A 23,482-nucleotide genomic window follows, 5' to 3' on the forward strand; every position below is an offset into this window, starting at 1 on the left:
GTATAATTGATTTGTTGAGTCTCCTTAATTATATTTAAATGCATCTATTTGATGGACTGCTATTAATATATTACCTCATGAATATATTTATTATATTGAGAATGTAATATTTAGAAACGAAGTACTGTATACATATGCTAACTTTATTCCTTTCATCCATTATACAAAAATCCATTACTGTATATTAAAAACACTTCCCTCCTGGACCTTATTTAACCCTTTAATATATTTAAATGTTTCGATCATGTCCCCCCTTTTCCTTCTGTCCTCCAGACTATACAGATTGAGTTCATTAAGTCTTTCCTGATACGTTTTATGCTAATGGTGGAAGGTCTTAAGCATAAAACGTATCAGGAAAGACTTAATGAACTCAATCTGTATAGTCTGGAGGACAGAAGGAAAAGGGGGGACATGATCGAAACATTTAAATATATTAAAGGGTTAAATAAGGTCCAGGAGGGAAGTGTTTTTAATAGGAAAGTGAACACAAGAACAAGGGGACACAATCTGAAGTTAGTTGGGGGAAAGATCAAAAGCAACATGAGAAAATATTATTTTACTGAAAGAGTAGTAGATCCTTGGAACAAACTTCCAGCAGATGTGGTAGATAAATCCACAGTAACTGAATTTAAACATGCCTGGGATAAACATATATCCATCCTAAGATAAAATACAGAAAATAGTATAAGGGCAGACTAGATGGACCATGAGGTCTTTTTCTGCCGTCAGACTTCTATGTTTCTATGTTTCTAAATCAGGTACATGTCACTTTTGTATGTTTTACAAAAAGATGGCCAGATATATTATCTTTTTGAGAACTTGCTCAAAAGGTATCAACCTACCTTGGGCAAATATTTATAATTAAATTCACATGCACCAGCCTGAAAAAGAATATCCCAAGAAAGAATGATGGAACGTGGAGGAAAGAATACTTGTTTTTTCTTGTCATTTCCTTATTCCAAACGAGAATTTTCCATTAATATTCTTTTACCTGGGTTTTCAAAATTATGTTTATGCTTCCCTATATTTAAAATGTTCATACCAACTTTTAAAAATAATTAACTGATCGCTTTTACAAGAACTGTGGCTTGAAAATCCATATTTGTGGGGGGGGGGAAGTTTTCAAGCAAAAACAATGTTCAGAATAACTATAGCAGTGAAGTTTGGGTTTTTTTTAGTACAGTACTTTTAGGTAGTATTCATTTTGAGCAGGTTGTGCAGGATGGAATTGCACGATACATATGCACAACCAAGCCTCATTGTTAGCCATCAGATTTATTTTCATATAATTTCTTTTATGTACACTGAGAACATATGCACCAAAGATCAATTCCTTGTGTGTCCATTCCCATTTGGTCAATAAAAAATTCTATTCTATTCCTATTCTATTCTTCTTCTGATTCTATTCCTCTTCTGTCCCATTCCTATTCCTCTTCTATTGCTATTCTTTTCCTATACTATTCTTCCTCTTTGATTCTTCCTAGTCTATTCTATTCCTCTTCCTATTCTATATTCTTCCTCTTCCTATTTTATTCTATTCCTCTTCTATTCTTCTTCCTAGTCTATTCTATTCCTCTTCCTATTCTATATTCTTCCTCTTCCTTTTATTCTATTCCTCTTCCTCTTCTATTCTTCTTTCTAATCTATTCTATTCCTTTTCCTCTCTTCTTCTATTGCTCTTCCTCTTCTATTCCCCTTCCCCTTCTATTCTATTCCTATTCTATTCCTCTTCCTCTTCCATTCTAAAAAAAACCTGAGGATTGCACTGTAATAGAAATGACGGGCAGTTTGTAAGTGTGTATCTATGTCCACGACGCAAATATTTCCAGGCACGCATATATTCATCTATACCCTACGCGGTGCGTGAGGGAGGATTTATATACACCGGAAAAAAGGTTTAGGAAAGCCGCTGCGCTTCTTCCCCTCCCGCGAAAGGGCCAAAAAAAAAAAAAGTAGACGGTAGTTTGCCGCAACCCAGCGCCCGCTCCCCGGGCTGCCCCACTGCCCCACCCGCCGGAGCAGAGCCAGGCCTCCATCCGCCCCTTCGCTTCCTCCAGGCCTGGATTACCCAGAGGGCCTCACTGCGGCGCAGGCGCATTGAGGAGACAGCTCAGGAAGAGGAAAATGGAATAAACAATCCCGCCGTTGCCGCTGCCTCCGGGACCCTCCAAGCGCTTGACGGAAGGCCCCGATCCCCCTTCGCGGGCTCCCGTGTACAGCCTCTTCTCTCCCCACCCCCTCCCGCCGGGCTCGCTTGATTCCCCCTTTAAGAGAAGCACAAGCGCCCTTCCCCCGTTTCCTCCCTTATCTTATCGTGTCCCCCCCCCTCGGTTCCCGGAACTCCGGCAGTGACAGCGGCGGCCGTGGGACGGCTGCTGCGCCCGCTCCCCGCCTGCCTCCCATGGTGCGGCGGTGGCCGGCAGCGGCCGCGCCTTCTGAGGCGGCCTCGCTGCTGCTCCTGCTGCCGCTGCTGTAGCAGCCGCCGCCGCCATGAACAGTGGCGGCCTCCCCTGCTCCTCTCCGGTGGCTCCCGCCGCGGCGGTAGTAGGGCCACCCCCCGGGCCGGGAGTTCCGGTGGTGGCGGCGGCGGCCCCCGGCGGGCTGAAGCTCAAGTTCTGTCGCTACTACGCCAAGGACAAGACGTGCTTTTACGGCGAGGAATGCCAGTTCCTGCACGAGGAGCCCGGCGGAGCTTCCGCCGCTTGCCCCGGCCCTCCGCCGCCGGTCGTCCTCGGGGGGATCCCGCTTGGGCTCCCGCCTGGCCCCACCGTTCCTTCCGTCGCCGCCGCCTCGCCGGGGCACGGCGGTAGCGGCGGCTATCCGGGACTCGGGGTCGCGGTGGCGGCGCCCGGAGCGGGGCCTAAGAATCCCCCCGAGCTGCTGGGAGGAGGCGGAGGAGCAGCAGGCGGCGGCGGGGGGATGGACGGACCCCGGCTGGCCAGTGAGTTTGGGTCGAGGGAAAGCGACCGGCGGGGGGCGGGGGGGCAACGGGCTTGGGTTATATGGGCCTCCGGTCTCGGGCCTGGGCTGCCTGCGCTGTTTCCTTCCAGAGGAAGCTGAGGTGTTTTACAAGCTGATGGTGGCTCCGGAAGAGGGTGGGCGGGAGGCGGCGGTGGTTTCTTTCCTTGGGTTTGGAAAGGGATATTGAAGCCTTGGGGAGCCGAATAGTAAAACGTTTGGACATGGAGTAAGTGAGGGGAAAAAGCTGCTAGTATTGACACACACACACAAACACCGTCTCCCTACTCCTCCTTCCCTGTGGGAAACCCTGATTGGGAGATGAACGTGCGGCAGCCTGTCAAGAAATGAGTAAAAAGGGGTGTGGTGGAGGTTGTGCTTTATTTATTTATTTTATTTATTTGTCCAACAAGTACAGTGGCACCTCTGCCTACAAAGGCCTCTACTTAGGGACTTTTCTAGATAAGATTTTTTTTGCCTCTTCTCAAGAACCATTTTCCACTTACAAACCTGAGCCTCCGAAACTAAGGCAGGGAGAAGCCTCCCTGGGGCCTCTCTAGGAATCTTCTGTGAGAAAACAGGGCCAGAAAAGGCAGGGAGAAGCCTCTGTGGGGCCTCTCTAGGAATCTTCTGGAAGGAAACAGGGCCGAAAAAGGCGGGGAGAAGCCTCCGTGGGGCCTCTTTAGGAATCTCCTGGGAGGCCTCCACCCTCCCTGTGGTTTCCTTAATCGCACACCTTATTTGCTTTTGCATTGATTAATATGGGAAAAATTGCTTCTTCTTATTTTAATAACTTTTTCATGGGGTTTTAGTTTTAGATAATGTTTTAGTTTTCAATAATGTTCGACTTCTTTTTTAATCTCTTTGTATCTATTTATATTGTATTTTTTTTTGTTGTAAGCTGCCCTGAGTCCTTCGGGATTGGGTGACATAGAAGTCGAATAAATAAATAAAACTTTTCTACTTAAGAACCTGGTCACTGAATTAATTAAGTTCATAAGTAGAGGTACCACTGTATGTTGTAAGCCTCCCTGAGTCTTCAGGGAGGGGCGGCATAGAAATCCAATAAATAAATAGTAAATAGGATTATAGTTTGTATAAGCATAACATAAGTAGAAAGTAGGTAATGGTAAAAGAAGAAAATAGGACAGTAGTAATGGTGGGTGCTTATGCACGCCCCTTACAAACCTCTTAGAAAAAGGGGAGAGGTCAACTGCAGACAATGTAAGGTTAAAGATTTTGGGGTCGGGGGAAGAAACCACAGAATCAGGTAGTGCATTCCAGGCGTTGATCACTCTATTGCTAAAGTTGTATTTTCTGTAATCTGGTTTGGAGCGGTTTACATTGAGTTTGAACTGGTTACATGCTCGTGTGTTGCGGTTGAAGGTGAAGTGGTCACTAGCAGAAAGGACATTTTGCTATATGATTTTATGAACTACTGTTAGATCAGAGTGGGGGCGACGTAGTTGTAAATTGTCTAATCACAGTGTTTTAGTGTTCATTGGGTATTGCTTTTTTATTTAGTTATTTATATAGCTGGAAAGGCAATGTAAGGATGTCCATGCTGGGTGGCATGGATGGAGATTGAAAAGTTACAGCGCAAAGCTGCGTCTAATCTGTACACTATTTATTTTTTACTAACTCCATCCTTTAGGTCAGGACTGGCAAACCTTTTTTGGCTCAGGTGCCAAAAGGGTGCACACGTGTGCAATAGCATATGCTTGTGTGCCCACACCCATAATGCAATGCCCTCCCCGTGTATGTGCACACAAGCCCCCATGCTGCCCCCGCTCATGGGCGCAGGCCTCCCTGAAGCCTCCTTCCTTCCTTCCTTCCTTCCTTCCTTCCTTCCTTCCTTCCTTCCTTCCTTCCTTCCTTCCTTCCTTCCTTCCTTCCTTACTTACTTACTTACTTACTTACTTACTTACTTACTTACTTACTTACTTTGTGACATTCATATGCCACCCAACTTTAATAGGACTCTGGGTAGCTCACAATAATCACAAAAAATTAAGAACACAATAACAATAAAACAACAAATAACAATATAAAATGCATTAATGACCCCTTAAAAATCAGACATACTGTCAACCATTCTTAATCCCAGGCCTACCGGAAAAGCCAGGTCTTAAAGCCTTTCCGGAAGCCTGTTTATCGCCATCCACAGGCTCCGAAAGCTTTCCTGAAACCCGGGGAGGGCAAAAATGGCTTGTCCCTGCCCTCTTTGAAGGCCGAAAATCAGCTGGCTAGTACACACATGCATGTTGGAGCTGAGATAAAGCAACACCTCATGTGCCCTTAGATATGGCTCCGTGTGTCACCTGTGGCACATGTGCCATAGGTTCACCATCACGGCCTTTTTTTCTCCCCCTTCAAGGGTCTATGTCTAGTATAGTATATTAACAGTGCTAAAACATTGCTTGAGGGAAGTCTAAATTGATTTGGTTTGTCTCTCCCCACCTCCCCATTAGAAAATTGTAGAATCTTCTGATTATTTATTCCTCCCGTGTGGGAGGAATAAAAATCAGTAGCATTTGCTAGATATCTTTTGAAGTGTAGCTTTTGACAACTTGTTGGGACTTTCCTGTAGATTGTTTTTCTTTGCTCCTCACAGCTTCTAATCAAGTTCTAACTTTTATTTGTTAAATGCTTTGATCAAGGGCAGCTTCCCACCGTAAAAGAAAGAAAGGAGTTTATTATATTTATACTACAAAACTGCTTTTTTTGAAGTTCCAGATAGGTTGGTTGTAAAAACAAGAGACTTTTAATATACAATTCCCTATGTGCATTATTCACAGAAGAAAATACTATTTTTACCACATTTTTCTTAAACTTAGAGACAATATGTGAAAATAATTGTAGATATCAAATAATCAGAAAAGAATAGATTTGTTAATCTAATAAAATACAATTTCTGGAATATCTCAATTTGTGGAGTTCTTGGTTCTCTCTGAGCATGGCTTCTTGCAGACATTTCATTAACATTGGCAAGGTAACATCAATAGGCATAGTAAGTGCAGTCCCCCCCTCCCCCGCTTATATTTAGTAGTTCTGCAAGTATAGGTTGGAGTGATTTTCCATTTGATAGTTCCTTGATTAGAGTATTGTTTGTCTGATTGTTCACTTGCTAGTAGAAAACTAAACAGTGGTTCTCAACCTTTCTAATGCCGCGACCCCTTAATACAGTTCCTCATGTTGTGGTGACCGCCAACCATCAATCTAGTGCCAATTCTCCCAACAGAGCTTTAAGTTGATTGGCAGGAAGGTCAGAGGGACACCCTCCCACTGTAAACACCTCATTGGTCGGATTGTAAAACTATGTTCCAAGGCACCAAAATAGAAGCTTTAGCTCCTAACACTATGGGGAATTTGTCTTTCCCCATGGTCTTAGGTGACCCCTGTGAAATGGTCGTTCAACCTCCAAAGGGGTCCCAACCTCCAGGTTGAGAACCACTGCTTAATAAAAGAACGGGGCACAATGGCTCAGCAATTAAAGATGCTGAGCTTTTCAGTTGGTAACCTGGCAGCTGGGGTTTGAGACCTGAACACCAAGCAATGGGGTGAACTCCCACTGTTGCCTCAGCTCCTGTCAGTAGTTTTAATAGGTACCATTTCAGTGGGATATATAGGTCATATTGGCATATAGGTCATATTGATCACATGACCACATAAGTGTTTTGGACAATGCTGGCTCCCTTAGCTAAGAAATGGAGATGAGCACCTGTAGAATCTGAAACAACTAGACAGGCGAAATTTTTAGCTTTGCTTTTAATAAAAAGAACTACCAAGAAGAAAACCCACATTAACACTATTGATATTACTTAATTAGGTAATGAAATGACTGCAAGAAGACAATCAATCAAGCAAGAGAGCATCAAGGATGCCATAGTTCAACCCAGGTCTACATGTATTCTTTTCTATTGTTTCTTCAGTTAAAATAATATAATTATTGTAGCAAATAGTTAATAGAATGAACTTTAGAGTAGGACTTCTTTTAAATCAGGTTAATCAAACTGATGGTCCGCGTGCCAGATGTGTTGGGTACAGGCCATGCCCCCCCCCAGCTCTGTGAAGGAGAAAAATATGATGAAACATCACATGACAGCAATGTGACACCTGTGCTTCAAATATGCTATGCTATGAAGTCATTAGAGCAGTGGTTTCCAATTTCTTTTTAGCCATGCCCCACCTAAGCATCTCTAAAATCCTGAGGCCTCCCCACCATGACATATAATTCTTATTATTGAAAAAGCCTAAACGGCCATTAACTAAGTTTAAACAAGGTTCCAATTGCCCCCCCCCCCCCCGGGGCATGGCCCCCACGTTGGGAACCAGGGCATTAGAGCTTAAGTGAACTGTTGGATCTTAACCGCATTTATAATATGGGTGATAATGATTGCCTTGTAGCTGGATAAATTTGGACTTGAAAGGATTGCAAAACTGGTTTGAGTTTGCTGGATATGAAATTGGGGCATTTAATTGTATGCTTTTAACATATACATTATATTAATTATTGTTTAGATATATACAAAAATTATATTATGAAAAACTAGTATGAATCAGATAATTCCCTATTCTGTATTCCTTTTCCTGTTAGCATCACATATTGAATTCAGCTTTGTGTTTGCTAGAGGAAATTTGATATAAATAATCATTCAGTGTTTTGATGACAATATACTTGCAGATTCAAAAGGAATGTTAATCTTAAGTAGCACATGTTTTGTAAATAGATTTTCAAGAAATTTATTTTTTATCCAAAAAAAAAAGTTAACACAGGCTATACCTTTTTAGTTATGTTTCTGAGACAAAATCGAAAGCTGTCAAGGTATCAAAATGTCTCCATGCTTATGAGTCTAAAAACATGAGTGCTTGCCATCTGTTAGATGGATTTTTCCAACGTTCAAGTATGCAACAGGCTGGCTAAAAAAGCAATCAGCAATGAGACAAATAACCTATTGCTTTTTGTAGAGCAATGTTTCCTGACTTGGTGGCTGCTATGCATTTAGTGTAAAAGTCCCATTGATTCCATCTCACAATAGGTTGAAAAGGTGGTGTAAATAAATATTTTTCCCATGATGATCTCTGTTTAAGATAGCAAGGTAGCTTTTCATTTTTTGGTTGACTGACTAGTCTCATACAGTACTTTATAGCACAATATTGCTATACTCAGTTTTTTCAAGTCTAGCACTGGATTGTCTTGTTCTTCAAAAAAGATGTCTAGTCATGATAGTGATACTCTGCCAGTCATATTGTGTAGACTTATTGCCAAAGCATCTGGGACCTTTCTGTAATTATATTTAGCAAACTGGAAGAAAGCTGTTATCTCAATTGTATGTGTATTTTAAACAAGTAGGTAGAAGGATGGGGAAGTAGAATTTATTTATGACCATAACTACAATTAATTCAATAAAATAATAGGAAGGAAAAGATTGAAAAAAACGTGACCCTTTGGAAGAATTAATCATTAAATGCTGTTCTGACCGGAGTAAAATTATTGCATTTAATCCTACATTTTAGCTTTGCTCAAATACTCAGTGAAGCAGATTTAGGAGAAATTGGTGTGTGTGTGTTTGTGTGTGTGTGTAGAGAGCAAAGCCATGAATGCCATTATTTTTCTCTACTAGCTCCTTTCACTGTGATCTGCCTATCTGTTGCTTCTTCTGCTAAGGAACAGAGAGTACTTAAACTATAGTGTTGACAGAGTCAAGGATGTGATTGGTAAGCTCTTTGTAGGAAGAGCCACTTTCCAACAAGCTATGGCAACTTTTTTGACTCCCCGTAAAAGGAGTGGTTGGAAGCAGCAAAATACATTTTTCAGCAGATTATATTCCAAGGTCAGAAGGAGTTTTGTTTCATGGCCAGAACAAATCATACGGTTTGTTCCAAGCGGTATTGTTTTGAGTGTTTTGCCTATTCTAAGTGTGACAATTGATCTGTTTGTGGCCCATGGCTGGAGTACTTTTGTGCACCTTAGCTAGCAGGGAATAGCCATATTTATAATGCTGTTGTCTTAGATTAAATGAGATGATGTGGCATTTGAGTACAGTATTGAGAAGAAAGCAGTTAAAGTGCTTGGCTAGATGGAATATAAAGACAGTTGCAGATTCATGCCAGCCAGTTTGTATGCTAAATTATCACTAATTTTTGATTTTTCTTTTCTGTGGGAAGTTAGAATTCATGTGGTGGTTAACTTTGTGGCTAAAGTTTATGTAGGAAGGCATGGGTGTTGCATGTGTGTTGTGTGATATTTTGCTAGCAGAATACAGATGTGTGTGTATGTATTACGTTTCACAAAAGCATTGCTAAAGCTTTTGAAGTTGCATAAATATGCAGTGGGTATTTTGTTCTCTTTAACCTTTGATATATAAATATAAATATACCTTTGATATATAAAGATAAATATACCTAAAGTACATTTAAATTTTTTGGGGGAAGTTTGTTCTTGCCTTCTGGAACTACGATCTGTTTAATTTTTTATGGCTTGAGATCAGTTTGTAGTTATGAGTACATGAGTATTCTTGTTATGGATTTTTCAGAATTTAGCTTTCTTTCAGGGTGTACAATAACTTAATATTTATTTATTTATTTATTTATTTATTTTATTTATTTATTAGATTTACATGCCGCCCCTCTCCATAGACTGATCTCAAGCCATAAAAAATTAAACAGATCGTAGTTCCAGAAGGCAAGAACAAACTTCCCCCCCAAAAATTAAATGTACTTTAGGTATATTTATCTTTATATATCAAAGGTATATTTATATAACAACAATAATAAAAAACAGCATATAACAAATCTAATATTAAAATAACTAAAAACCCTTATTAAAAACCAAACATACACACAAACATACCATGCATAAATTGTATAGGCCTAGGGGGAAGGAATATCTCAATTCCCCCATGCCTGACGACAGAGGTGGGTTTCACTATTTACTATGGAGCTGTGTGTATTATAACTTTGATGCAAGCATTATAAGTTTTACATTTGGTTGTGTTGCTGAAAGATTTAAAGATTTTAAAAACACATTAAAATATTTCCTAGTGAATAGTGTAATATATACTAGCTAGCTGGATTTCTCTTCTTAACCTGCTGTGTTAAAGTGTTAAGTGCTTTTAATTTGTTAAAGTGCTAATGAAAGAAATGCAGATAATTTCCTTTATTTTCTCCTGAGCTCAACAAAAGATTTATTTGACTACCGAAAAAAATGTATTTTTTTCCTATCAAGTGGTGAGGTTTGATTCAGTCTGTTAAATATAATCTATTGGAAAACTTTCAAATATGTCTTTAAAATCCCTTTAGTCAGTTCTCTTGCAAATTGATAGGCTAGTAGTGGTTATCATGGATTACCACCCTATCTAATCTTAGCACCCTTTGGTTAAAACAAGGAACAAGGTCTGATAACAATTTTCTTGTAGCCAAGTAGCCAAAACATTCTATTTTCTCACAGAAGTATTCAAACTATTTGACCTGTCTGAAAAATTTCAATTTAGACCATTCCAGTGGACCATATTTACAACATCTATCTTGTTTGTACAAAAACTAATTTTCTGATTTATGCAGAAAGTGTGATTAAGGTATCTAGTTGAAGAAGGTAATAGAAAAGTTTTAATAACACATTTGGACTTCAATCTTAAAACATACATTTTAAGCCATATTGCAGGGAAACCTGAATCCCAGTAGAAAGGATAGCAGGGCATCTGCTAAACTAATACGTCACTGACTGGAAAAAGCAGTGAAGGAACTAAAGTAATATATCATTCTGCATGGGGAAGCATTTGGGTCACTGTAGCTTATGTTTCTCCTGTCATTGCTAAGAAGGTAACAGGCACATCATTTGTAGATTTGTTTATATGTAAATGTTTTCAAACATCTTACGGATTTGTACATGTTGGGGAAGAACATTTTATTTATTTATTTTACCAGTAATTCCTAACTTTAAAAATGACTGGAATAAGCTGTAGAAAAGACAATTACTTGAATGGAAGAATAAATAGAAAATATGTATCATATGCTAACTAGTTATATGTCATAGTAAGGCCCAAATTTTGCAGCACTCTTAACAGTTAATTTATCTACATTTCCAAAATTATTTTCAGAAATAAAAAAATAGGTATACCTTACATGAGAGATACAGATTTTCTGTGGGGTATTTTTGAAATGAGTGACCTCCAGACAAATTACATCTTTTTCTTGTCTGGAATGACAGAAATAGTAATTTAGTACATCTGGATTGCACTTAACTGGTGTTTGGAAGATTTATAGAGATAGTAATGCCATAATCCTGTCTATATCTAGTTAGACATAAATCACACTACTGTATGTAGGTTGCATTATAGAATAGAATTGCTCAGCCTAAAGCTGCAGGACTGCACATGAAAACCATTTCCCTCAAAGATTTTACTTCATCCATAAACATCGTACATAAGAGTGCATCATCTCTTTATTTCTATGAGATGTTTTGACCACAAGACCAATGCTTGTGGATAAGGAGAAGGATTTTCACAAGCTCTCCTGTTGTTGGTTTCTGACTTGGCCTATGGTTAGTTAAATTAATCTGTATAAAAAACAAAAGAGAATTTCATATTTCACTGTCTCCCTCCCTCCCCTCAACATCATACTTCAAGAGTAACATAGGTATTGTAGAAGTGAAGCATTTAATTTTCATGTATTGTTTCTACTTCACTGATAATAATTGGGCTAAACTCATGTTTTCAATCCAAGAACATTATATTATTGAGTGTTTTATTTTATTTTTTAATGAAACTTTGTGCTTAATTAGTCTGGGTTCTCCTTATATAGCACAAGCAATGTAGCACATTCTCTTAAGGGTTCTGGCTAAATTCAAGTATTCAATAGGTTTATTTTGGCTGAAGTAGCTTCCAAGTTGCCAGTTCTTGGTGAATCGGAAGTAAAGGATTATAAAAATGTCCAGAGATCCCAGGATTGGGAGAGTTCACATGGAGAAACAAGATAGGATTTGGGTTTTTTTGCTTCATGGATTATTATTACTGTGTTATTTCACCTTTTCACCTCTGACAACAGTGAACTGTGTTCAGTTCTGGAGACCTCACCTACAAAAAGATATTGAATGGGTCCAAAGACGGGCTACAAGAATGGTGGAAGGTCTTAAGCATAAAACGTATCAGGAAAGACTTAATGAACTCAATCTGTATAGTCTGGAGGACAAAAGGAAAAGGGGGGTCATGATCGAAACATTTAAATATGTTAAAGGGCTAAATAAGGTCCAGGAGGGAAGTGTTTTTAATAGGAAAGTGAACACAAGAACAAGGGGCACAATCTGAAGTTAGTTGGGGGAAAGATCAAAAGCAACATGAGAAAATATTTTACTGAAAGAGTAGTAGATCCTTGGAACAAACTTCCAGCAGACGTGGTTGGTAAATCCACAAGTAACTGAATTTAAACATGCCTGGGATAAACATATATCCATTGTAAGATAAAATACAGGAAATAGTATAAGGCCAGACTAGATGGACCATGAGGTCTTTTTCTTTCGTCAGTCTTCTATGTTTCTATGTGATATGTTGCCATGAAGAAGAATATTTGTAGCTCAGGGCTGAAATGAGGAGTCCTTGGTGCTCCCTTCCTAGCACTGATGAAGTTACCTAATTTGGGTAATGAAATGTCTACAAGAAAACAACCAAGCTCAGAGAGCACCAACAGTGATATGGCCTACACAAGAATATGTGAAAGGTGTTCCAAGTACTTGTTATTTTCAAATAAAAATAGGGAGAGGGGGAAGTCTATCATGTGCAAGAATCCTTAGGAACCTGTCAATTATGGCAAATTTTGGAAATGTAAAGATTTACTGAAGGTGAAGAGCAAAGAGAATTAGGCCCAATTATAAAGCCTATGCATATATCTTAGGCTCTGTAAATAACTATGTCCCTGTGTCCATGCCAGGGAATTGCAATATCTGAGCAATATTTAAGGAAAAATTAACAATGTGCCATCCAGAGGCTGTAAACTTTAGGCTGTATCTAATGCGAAGAATGGGCTTTTTAAGAATACAGGATGACCCAAACACCTAAATCCATGTCTGTCAAATGTTTGATATTGGGAAGCTGTTTACAAATAGTGAAATTGTAAGAAGTTGCTTTCCTTCTGCTGTCTTTCTGAAACAAGAAACGCTTCAATAAAACCTGCCCTTTGGGTCATATAATATCCAAAAAAACATGAGCACGAACCCCTAATGGGATAGAAAATGCACTTTGGAAATAAAAGCCTCTGTTTTCAGAGATAAATAAGTTTTCATTTTATCTGCAAAAGCAAATCACTCAAGAGGCCATTTTACCTGCAAAGAAATAAAAGTTTTGGGCAGGGCTTTAGAAGTGTAAATGAAGGAAGAACTAATGAAGATAGAAGGCTAGAGTTCCTTCCTTCCTCCCTCCCTCCCTCCCTCCCTCCCTTCCTTCCTTCCTTCCTTCCTCCCTCCCTCCCTCCCTCCCTCCCTCCCTCCCTTCCCTTCCCTTCCCTTCCCTCCCCTCCCAAAGGAGTCTGTATGTGTATGGAGAGGGAGGGCCATATGCATTATGGGACAAAAGAGATGTCTAAAAGATGTCTTACTACCAGAACTACTAAAAAGGGTTGGTGATTTTCACTCTGGCCAGCGGAGCAACTATTCCAATGTTCTGAAATAAAGATTTCTTTGTTGGTATTGATACATGCTCAAAGAACAGATTGTAGTAGCAAATTAAAAAAAACCCATAAGTTTGAAAGGAATTTGGAAATTTGTAATAAAATGAAGACTAGTGATGAAGAGCCAATTGATTGACATGATAAAGATGCACTGAACTTTTCTAGATTTAGGCTCTACTGTATTGTGTGTTATCCAGTCAGGAAGAGACTTAGAGTTGAACGTATTGACAGGAATTGTTAACAAGTAAAAATAGACATCTGCTGTTGGAAAGAAAATTGCTGGAAACTGGACTTTTCAGAGTATATTCCCAAGAGTGGTAAATTCTTTGCTAATGGAAAACCAGCCCAGCTTCCAAACCTAGCAAAGCAATGTGAAGGGAAAAATTGTACTAATTCTTGGAATAGACAGCTAGATTGAAGGAATATATAGCAAATCGGGTACAATAGATGCAGAGGATCAACTGACTATAAATCTCAAAATTGCAAACTACAAATATGCAATCAACATTATTCTGCATATTGATGAATCACATAGTAGAAAAGTAATTCTGAAAATGCAGTGCAATAGCAATTTTCAGTGGGTAGAGAAATCCATACTGACTTTTGTTCTTGGATCAAAAGATAGAAGCAGGTACTTTGTAATTTTCTTGGATTGAAGGACCTTATTTTTGTTTGTATCTAATGAGGCATAAAGTGACCTGCAAATTTAGATTCTTTGTGGTTTATGGAGAAAATAAATTAGAAAGAAAGCCACAGATTTTCTATTCTCATAATGGGACAGAATTTATAAATGGACAGATGTCTGGTTATATAAAGGAAAACGGGATTATACATGGGAGAACATCGCATCAGAAATGGATTTACAGAAAAAAAACATTTTTTTGTTGGATATGTGCGAAACTATGTTAGTTGACTGAATCTAGATAATAACATGATTTCAACAGCTAATATCAAAAGGGACTACCTATTAAAGGTATGAAAGGCACACCTTACGAACTGTGCTTCCACAGAAAATCAGTTTACCTGTGCATTTGGATCTTAAAGTGTATACTTGTGTTTCCAAAAATAAACAGCTGTATTGTTGGAACTGTATATCATGGTTGATTAGTATCTAGCACAAAAAGGGTACAGGATGACAACTGCAAGATTACAGTAATATTCCTTTCTTTGATGAGCAAGAAAATGTCAGGCTCTGAATTTAATAGCTATCAGTAGACAATGGTATAACATTTATTTACAGTTTTGAGTTTTAAACCAGAAGGGAAGGGAACTTAGAAGAACCAGCTGATGTGGTGCTGACTATAGAAAGGCAAATGCAGTTACAGTAGGAGCTGAATACGAGCCACACTTAGGGCATTCATAAAGACCTAATAAAACCGGGGTCAGGTTCTCAAACACGGGGAGATATTTAAAAGCTGCCAGCTTATGAGTTCAAGCAATTTGAAAGAAGCAAGCAAGGGAAGATTTAGAATGGTTTGCCAAAATTACTTCGAGACTTGCCTGAGACTCAGAAGCATGCTATATCGCTATTTGGACAGGGAGTCATTGCTCACAGTCACTCATGCCCTCATCACCTCGAGGTTCGATTACTGCAACGCTCTCTACATGGGGCTACCTCTGAAAAGTGTTCGGAAACTTCAGATCGTGCAGAACGCAGCCGCGAGAGCCATCGTGGGGCTTCCAAGATTCGCCCACGTTTCTTCAACACTCCGTGGCTTGCATTGGCTGCTGATCAGTTTCCGGTCACAATTCAAAGTGTTGGTCATCACCTTTAAAGCCCTACATGGCAATGGACCAGATTACTTCCGGAACGGCCTGCTACCGCACGAATCCCAACGACCGATAAGGTCCCACAGAGTTGGCCTTTTCCGGGTCCCGTCGACTAAACAATGTCGTTTGGCGGGCCTCAGGGGAAGAGCCTTCTCTGTGGCGGCCCCGGCCCTCTGGAACCAACTCCCCCCGGAGATTAGAACTGCCCCCACCCTCCCTGTCTTTCGTAAACTACTCAAGACTCATTTATACCGCCAGGCATGTGGGAGTTGAGATAGCTCTTCCCCTAGGCCATTACAAGTTATGCATGGTATGTTTGTGTGTATGTTTGGTTTTATAATAGGGGGTTTTAGTTGTTTTTTATTATTGGATTGTACATGTGTTTATTATTGTTGTTAGCCGCCCCGAGTCTGCGGAGAGAGGCGGCATACAAATCCAATAAATTATTATTATTATTAAATTAAACACAAAAGATCAGCATATAAGAGGTGTTGCTATAGACTTATCAAAGAAATTGATTCTAAGCCAGTAATGCAAACAGGCTGAGAAAACAAAATCAAGAATGTCATTAAGGCTGCATCTTAATGAAGAAAGGAAGGAGATTTGAAGTGTTCCTATATGAGATATGCATGCATGCATCTATGTACCGTATTTTTCAGAGTATAAGACACACTTTAGTTTTGGGGGAAGAAAATAGGGAAAAAATAATTTGCTTACCAGGTATTCATCTGATTAATACTTAGTCTGGTCAGCTACAACACATTAGTTTGCTGGTTTTGAGCATGTATGCTTGCTCTTTATCCCCTCTTTGGGGATAAAAAACAGTTTCTAAAACACTTCACTTCTAGAACAATGGGAAAAGTAGCCAAAGGGAAAATCGCTGTGCTAGAAAAGCCCAGAAAATCTCTTCACTTGTTAGCACCTCATTAGGGCTGACCAAAAAAAGGTGGAAGACTGCTTAACTGCAGGGAAGATTGCTTCACTGGTTTTGGGGCTAAAAAAAAAAAGCTGCTGAAGCCCAGAAGCCCAGCTGATTTTCTGAGGGAGTAGCTATGAAAAAAACAGGCAAAGGAAAGATCATTTAGCTAGCAAAGCATGGAAGATGGCTTCACTCATTAGCACCTTGTTAGGACTGGGAAAAAAGGCTACAAGAATGGTGGCTACAAGAATGGTGGAAGGGCTACAAGAATGGTGGAAGGTCTTAAGCATAAAACGTATCAGGAAAGACTTAATGAACTCAATCTGTATAGTCTGGAGGACAGAAGGAAAAGGGGGGACATGATCGAAACATTTAAATATGTTAAAGGGTTAAATAAGGTCCAGGAGGGAAGTGTTTTTAATACAAAACTGAACACAAGAACAAGGGCACACAATCTGAAGTTAGTTGGGGGAAAGATCAAAAGCAACATGAGAAAATATTATTTTACTGAAAGAGTAGTAGATCCTTGGAACAAACTTCCAGCAGACATGGTTGGTAAATCCACAGTAACTGAATTTAACATGCCTGGGATAAACATATATCCATTGTAAGATAAAATACAGGAAATAGTATAAGGGCAGACTAGATGGACCATGAGGTCTTTTTCTGCCGTCAGTCTTCTATGTTTCTATAGCTTACTAAAAGCTGTATTTGGAGTATAAGATGCACTCAAATTTTCAGCCCCTTTTAGGGGGGAAAAGGTGGGTCTTATACTCTGAAAAATATGTTTATGTATGTATGTATGTATGTACTTACTTACTTACTTACTTACTTACTTACTTACTTATTTATTTATTGGATTTATATATGGCTGCCTTGAGGTAGCTTAAAGAATATAAAACCCTACAGAAAAATAATAAAACTAATAAAAGAAGAGTCATATAATAAATTAATATATTAAAATAATTCCCGTACCAGAAAGAGCACCTCACACGAGCCATTTAATGGGCTCCATCCCGCTCTGGGTTCCTCAGGTGGGATGTATTCTATATTCTAACCTCTAATTCTCAGCACTAAAACTTTAAATTAAAGACATTGTGAATCTTGATTTATTAGTTAAGGAATTTGACACTAACCTTTAAGTTTGTAGAACTATCTATCATAAGAAAGTCAACTGAGTGCCGATGGAACTTTAAGACCAAATGCAGTATATATGGGGAAGTTATGTTCTTCAGAGTACATTAGTGCCTCTACTTACGAACTTAATTCGTTCCGTGACCAGGTTTTTAAGTAGAAAAGTTTGTAAGAAGAAGCAATTTTTCCCATAGGAATCAATGTAGAAGAAAATAATGTGTGCGATTGAGGAAACCACAGGGAGGGTGGAGGCCCTGTTTCCTCCCAGGAGATTCCTAGAGAGGCCCCACGGAGGCTTCTCCCTGCCTTTTCCGGTTACAGTTTCAGAGGCTCAGGTTTGTAAGTGGAAAATGGTTCTTGAGAAGAGGCAAAAAAATCTTGAACACCTGGTTCTTATCTAGAAAAGTTTGTAAGTAGAGGTGTTCTATTTAGAGGTAGGTGTTCTACTTAGAGGTACCACTTCTGAGAAATATGGAGAGGACTACCATGAGATTATGAAAATACTTTAATTAGGACTTTCTTAGGCATAGTGCCAGAGGCATAGAAATTGACCATCTGGATGCAAGAGTGTTTCCTGTATTTGTAGAATTAGAAGACAAAATTTACATAGAATAGGCCTTAGGGTTCATTGAAGCTGGCAAGTAGAGGCTTGTGTGCAAATTACAGAAAAACCTTTATGGATTAAAACTGGCTGCAAAGACTTTCAGAGAGAAAACAAATCAAATGTTGCTTAAAAGGGAATTTAAGTAGCGCAAAGCTGACCCTTGGCTCTGATCAAGATTTAAAAATAAATGGACTTTATCTTGCCATATGTTGAATGATTTAATAATTTGTTATGCAAACTGAAAACATTATAAGGGGAATGTGAAGCACCTAAAAATGGAATTGTAGTAAAGGATATTGGCAACATCTCTTCTTATCTTGAAGCACAATTGAAAAAGATGAGGAAAGATGTAATCTGCTTAAACCAGAAACATAATTATAGGGCATTTTAGAATGCCTAATACTGACTAAGGTAAATTTACTTCCCTTATAGAAGCTAATTTTCTAAAGGAAAGAGACAACAGTGAAACAACTTGACAAAGTGGTTAGCAAGATGCTGTATATGTCAATAACTATACCAGAAACGTCTACGACAGTGTGAATTCTTTACAGAAAATTCATTACGCCAATCTAAAGTGACTGGATTGTAGTCCAGAGGCTGGGAAAATGCCTCAAGGGTCCCGCTGACTTCAGATAAAACTGACAGCAAGCAGTAGCCCTGAATTAACTGGATATATGGATGCAGACTGGACTGAAGTTAGAGCTAACAGCAAGTTTGTAAATAGTTCCTGATCCTCTGGAGGGTTGAAGAAATCAATTGCACTGACAGAAGACAAGCTACTGCATTGTTGACCTCTACCATGCCATGCACATTTCAGCTAGGGAAGCTAGTTGCAAAGCTATGTGGATTTACAAATTTCTAAATAAGTTTGGAATTTACTGACTCCACGGTAATGACTGAAGGCAGCAAAAATTGTATGGAATTCAGTTATCACAGGAAAGAAAGATTAATTCAGCAGTAAATGACATTGCTATCCAATGGCTGTGGAGGATCTTTGGTCTTATTTATTTATTTTATAGAATATAGCTGTTCATCTTGCATATGAATTCTGGGTGGGGAACAGCAAAACCAATATAATAAAACCTCTATAAACCAAACAGAAATCAGAAGTAATCGCATTGTTAATTATCAAAATGAAGTGCAACTGACATGACCACACAAATGACACCTACTATAACCCAATGCAGCATTTGGGAGAAAAGCCAGGTCTTCACAGCCTTCTGAAAGCACAGGAAGGTCAGGACTCTCAGACATTTGAGGAAGTGAGGTGGTATTCCTTATGACAGATGTGCTAACAGAAGACAGATCCTTCCTTGATTCTGTAATACGAGATTGTTCAACGCAGAGATCTGGATTATATTCCCTCCTTCTCCACCTGGTGAAAAAGGAGATACCCTCAAGAGATAGGTAGTCCTATAAGTCACCTGCCCTTATGCCATGCAAGGCCTTGAAGAATGATAACTGATAGAGTGGTACCTCTACTTACAAACTTAATTTGTTCCGTGACCAAGTTCTTAAGTAGAAAAGTTTGTAAGAAGAAACATTTTTTCCCATAGGAATCAATGTAAAAGCAAATAATGCGTGCAATTGGGAAAACTACAGGAAAGGTGGAGGCGCTGTTTCCTCCCAGGAGATTCCTAGAGAGGCCCCATGGAGGCTTCTCCCTGCATTTTCTGGCCCTGTTGCCTCCCAAGAGATTCCTAGAGAGGCCCCACGGAGGCTTCTCCCTGCCTTTTCCGCTTACAGTTTCCGCTTACAGGTTTGTAAGTGGAAAATGGTTCTTGAGAAGAAGCAAAAAACCCTTGAACACCTGGTTCTTATCTAGAAAAGTTTGTAAGTAGAGGTGTTCGTAGGTAGAGGTACCACTGTACTTTGAATTGCACGTACTATCAGTCAGCTGGTCTGCTTAAGAAATCTGTGTTTAAAAGATGAAAGAAGCATCCTGGGTGACCTTCTCTTCTGCCTCTTTCTTCAAGATGTATAGAAGCGAGGCATATAAATCTTTTTCTATTGAAATACAGTGAATGTCTTCTGCATTTATTGATACCTAAGCTAAGCTCATACGCAAACTTTGAATAACTCCTTTTTTTCCTCCCAAATTGGATACTCTGCTACTTAATTATTTAATATTCTTTCAGAAGCCAACTAAGAGCATAGTCTGTAATAAGGGTTTCTGCTGAATTAATATTTTTCAAGCAGGGAGAATATTAAAAGTATAACTGCAAAGTACTCATATTAGCTACGTGTAGTTCTATTAAATGCAAATTAAACCAGAATTAGTTTTTATACTGTTCTCCATCCAGAAATTTTTGGAATACAGTCTCAGTTTCTTGGACTTTTCTGTCAAGGGTGTCAAAGATTGTACTTTAAGGTGTAACTATAATTTATATATACTGTAATACAAAATTAAGTTGTATAATTTTGCTTTTAAAATTTAAAATAGGTATTCTATTCCTTTATTTTTTAAAAAACCCTGCTTGAAAGGAGAAATGTCTTTGAATCATTGTAACTTGAGCCCTTAAAATGCTAAAAACTAAACACAGCCCAGTATACTTTCATCAGATAATTTTGCCCTTTAATTGGAACAAATGTGGAAAAAACCCCCCCATATAATTAGCTAAACATTCAAAACTGTTCATGAAATCTATATCGTTTGGAAAATAAATACAGTGATACCTCGTCTTACAAACACCTCGTCATACAAACTTTTCGAGATACAAACCCGGGGTTTAAGATTTTTTTGCCTCTTCTTACAAACTATTTTCACCTTACAAACCCACCACCATCGCTGGGATGCCCCGCCTCTGGACTTCCGTTGCCAGCGAAGCACCCATTTTTGCACTGCTGGGATTCCCCAGAGGCTCCCCTCCATGGGAACTTCCGTGTTTTTGTGATGCTACACAGAGGTCCGGAGGTCGGGTTTCGAGGACTTCGGTGTTTTTGTGATGCTGCGATTTCACTGATGCTCCCTTTGCTGGGAAACCCCACCTCCGGACTTCCGTTGCCAGCAAAGCACCCGTTTTTGCGATGCTGGGATTCCCCTGCAGCATTGGAAAAAAACAGAAGTCCGGAGGTGGGGTTTCCCATGGAGGGGAGCCTCAGGGGAATCCCAGCAGCGCAAAAACGGGTGCTTCGGCTGGCAAAAGGGGTGAATTTTGGGCTTGAACTCATTAATCGCTTTTCTATTGATTCCTATGGGAAACATTGTTTCGTCTTACAAACTTTTCACCTTAAGAACCTCGTCCCGGAACCAATTAAGTTTGTAAGACAAGGTATCACTGTATACCTTTAATGGGTCTTCTTGTATTGTCTACAATACCTTCCTTTAGCTCAGGGGTATCAAACTCAGATCGTCATGGCGGTGTCACATGACGTATCGGGACTTCCCCCCCTTCACTAAATCGGGTGTGGGCGTGGCCCTCAGACTGGAAGTTTGACAGCTTTGCTCTAGCTGATGATAATTGTTCTTCACTCTACATAGGAAACTGAAACTCTTTGGGTTTATATTATTATCATTTGATTGATGGACTTGCGCCCTAGAGTTGGACTCAACCGGACAGGGAAAGCTTTGACTTATTATATTCTCCCCATCCACCAGCCCATTATCACCTGGATTTGAAGATCCTGTTTCTACTTGAATATAACTCTTCTTAATCACTGAGGAGGATGGTAGCATCTAGTTAATCTTGTCTGGTCTTGAAACAGCTTTGTAGGCTCAGAACTGCTTAAAACTCAAATGAGAAACCAACAGGAAATAACAGGGCTGTGGACCAGGCTGCAGAGTTAAAAAAAGAAATCCTGGAAGAAAAAGTTACCGAATAATTTTCTTGTTGCCAAGAAAATATGGATACGTAGTTAATAGTAGTTGAGTTTGATTTGAAGGAGACTTTATTGGTTTCCCCACCTTTATCTTAAGCAAATCCCACTGAGCAAAGCAGCACCAAATAGAGATAAAACATCCTGACTTTTCTGCCTATACCTCCAATGCCAATTTTATTCTATTTTCAGCTTTTTTTTTTTAATCGGAAGGGTAATCAGGAGCTATACTCTTAAAATACTCATCACTGCTACAGAGAGACAGAGCTAATCACAGTTGTGAAGTCTGCCACTCTTAGTCTGAATCCCATTCTCTTTCGGTCATCAGTAGACAGCATTTACCTTCAGACCTGCTACATAATTGAGTCACTGTCTAATCTACAGGCTACAAACATAATGTTTGAACAAGACATGCAATGGGCCAGAGATCTTCCCACTTAGCAACTTTAACATTTGTGGACTTCAACTCCCAGAATTCTGGGAATTGAAGTCCATAAATCTTAAAGTTGCCAGGTCTGGGGACACCTGCTGTGGGCAGTTCATCTGTGAACATGGAAGTGGGCTCTGCAGGTTTTTTATTTTTATTTTATTTATTTTTTATTAGAGTTGAAAGGGACCTTGCAGGTCATCAAGTCCAACTCCCTGCTCAAGAAGGAAACCCTACACCACCCCAACCAGATGGCAGCCCAATTTTCTTTTGAATGTGTCAAGTGATGGGGTGTTCACAACCTCTGCTGGCAGGCTGTTCCACTGGTTGATCGCTCTCACCGTCATAAAGTTCTTCCTTATTTTCAGGTTGAATCTCTCCTTGGTCAGTTTCCATCCATTGCTCCTGGTCTGGCCCTCGGGTGCCCTGGAAAATAGTGTGACCCCCTCCTCTCTGTGGCAACCCCTCAAATATCTGTATACTGCTATCATGTCCCCTCTGGCCCTCCTTTTTGCTAAACTTCCCAGTTCCAGCAACCTGCCCAGTAAACTGCCCAGTAAACTGCCCAGTTCCAGCAACCTCTCTTTGTATGTCTTGGTTTCTAGTCCCTTTATCATTTTAGTTGCTCTTTTCTATACTTCCTCTAGAGTTTCAATGTCCTTTTTGTAGTGGGGTGACCAAAATTGAATGCAGGTGTGGTCTGACTAGGGCATTATAGAGTGGTATTAATACCTCCTTAGTCTTGGAGTGTATCCCTCTGTTGATGCAGCTTAAGATTGTGTTGGCTTTTTTAGCCGCCGCCGCACATTGCTGGCTCATATTTAGTTGGTTATCCATCCATTACTGCATCTATTACAATATTCAATAAATCTCATGTCTTCTCTTATTCTCCATTTGTCAAGGAAGCACTACAGTATCTGGGGGTTTTTTTAAGCAGAGTTAGCCAGTGTTTTTGAAAGCAGTATTCAGGAATGCTGCCATCATGCTCTCAACTACAATTTATTTTTACTTAACTGTTTCTCAGTACTAATGATAATAAGTCTCAACTTATAATAGTTTATTTGGTGACCGTTCAAAATTACCGTAATACTGAAAAATATTGGCATAAGGCCATTTTTCAGACTTATGACCCTTGCAGCATCTTCATGGTCACATGACAACTGATTCATATTTATGATGGTTGCAGTGTCTCAAG

General features: G+C 39.6%; 1 protein-coding gene across 4 annotated transcripts in view; it reads left to right on the forward strand.

The window, feature by feature from the left end:
* Nucleotides 1-2,090: 2,090 nt before the first annotated feature.
* Nucleotides 2,091-23,482, forward strand: part of PAN3 (poly(A) specific ribonuclease subunit PAN3) — a 92,612-nt gene continuing 71,220 nt past the window's right edge. Inside the window, exon 1 of one of the 4 annotated variants that reach the window (XM_070749869.1) lies at nucleotides 2,091-2,941. In XM_070749869.1, the coding sequence (XP_070605970.1) occupies nucleotides 2,491-2,941 (451 nt within the window). In that variant the 5' untranslated portion in view covers nucleotides 2,091-2,490. The remainder of the gene's footprint in view (nucleotides 2,942-23,482) is intronic. The other 3 variants (XM_070749868.1, XR_011558948.1, XR_011558949.1) reach the window with 3 other exon arrangements.

The sequence above is a fragment of the Erythrolamprus reginae genome, chromosome 4 (assembly GCF_031021105.1).
Source record: "Erythrolamprus reginae isolate rEryReg1 chromosome 4, rEryReg1.hap1, whole genome shotgun sequence".
Classification (NCBI taxonomy): domain Eukaryota; kingdom Metazoa; phylum Chordata; class Lepidosauria; order Squamata; family Dipsadidae; genus Erythrolamprus; species Erythrolamprus reginae.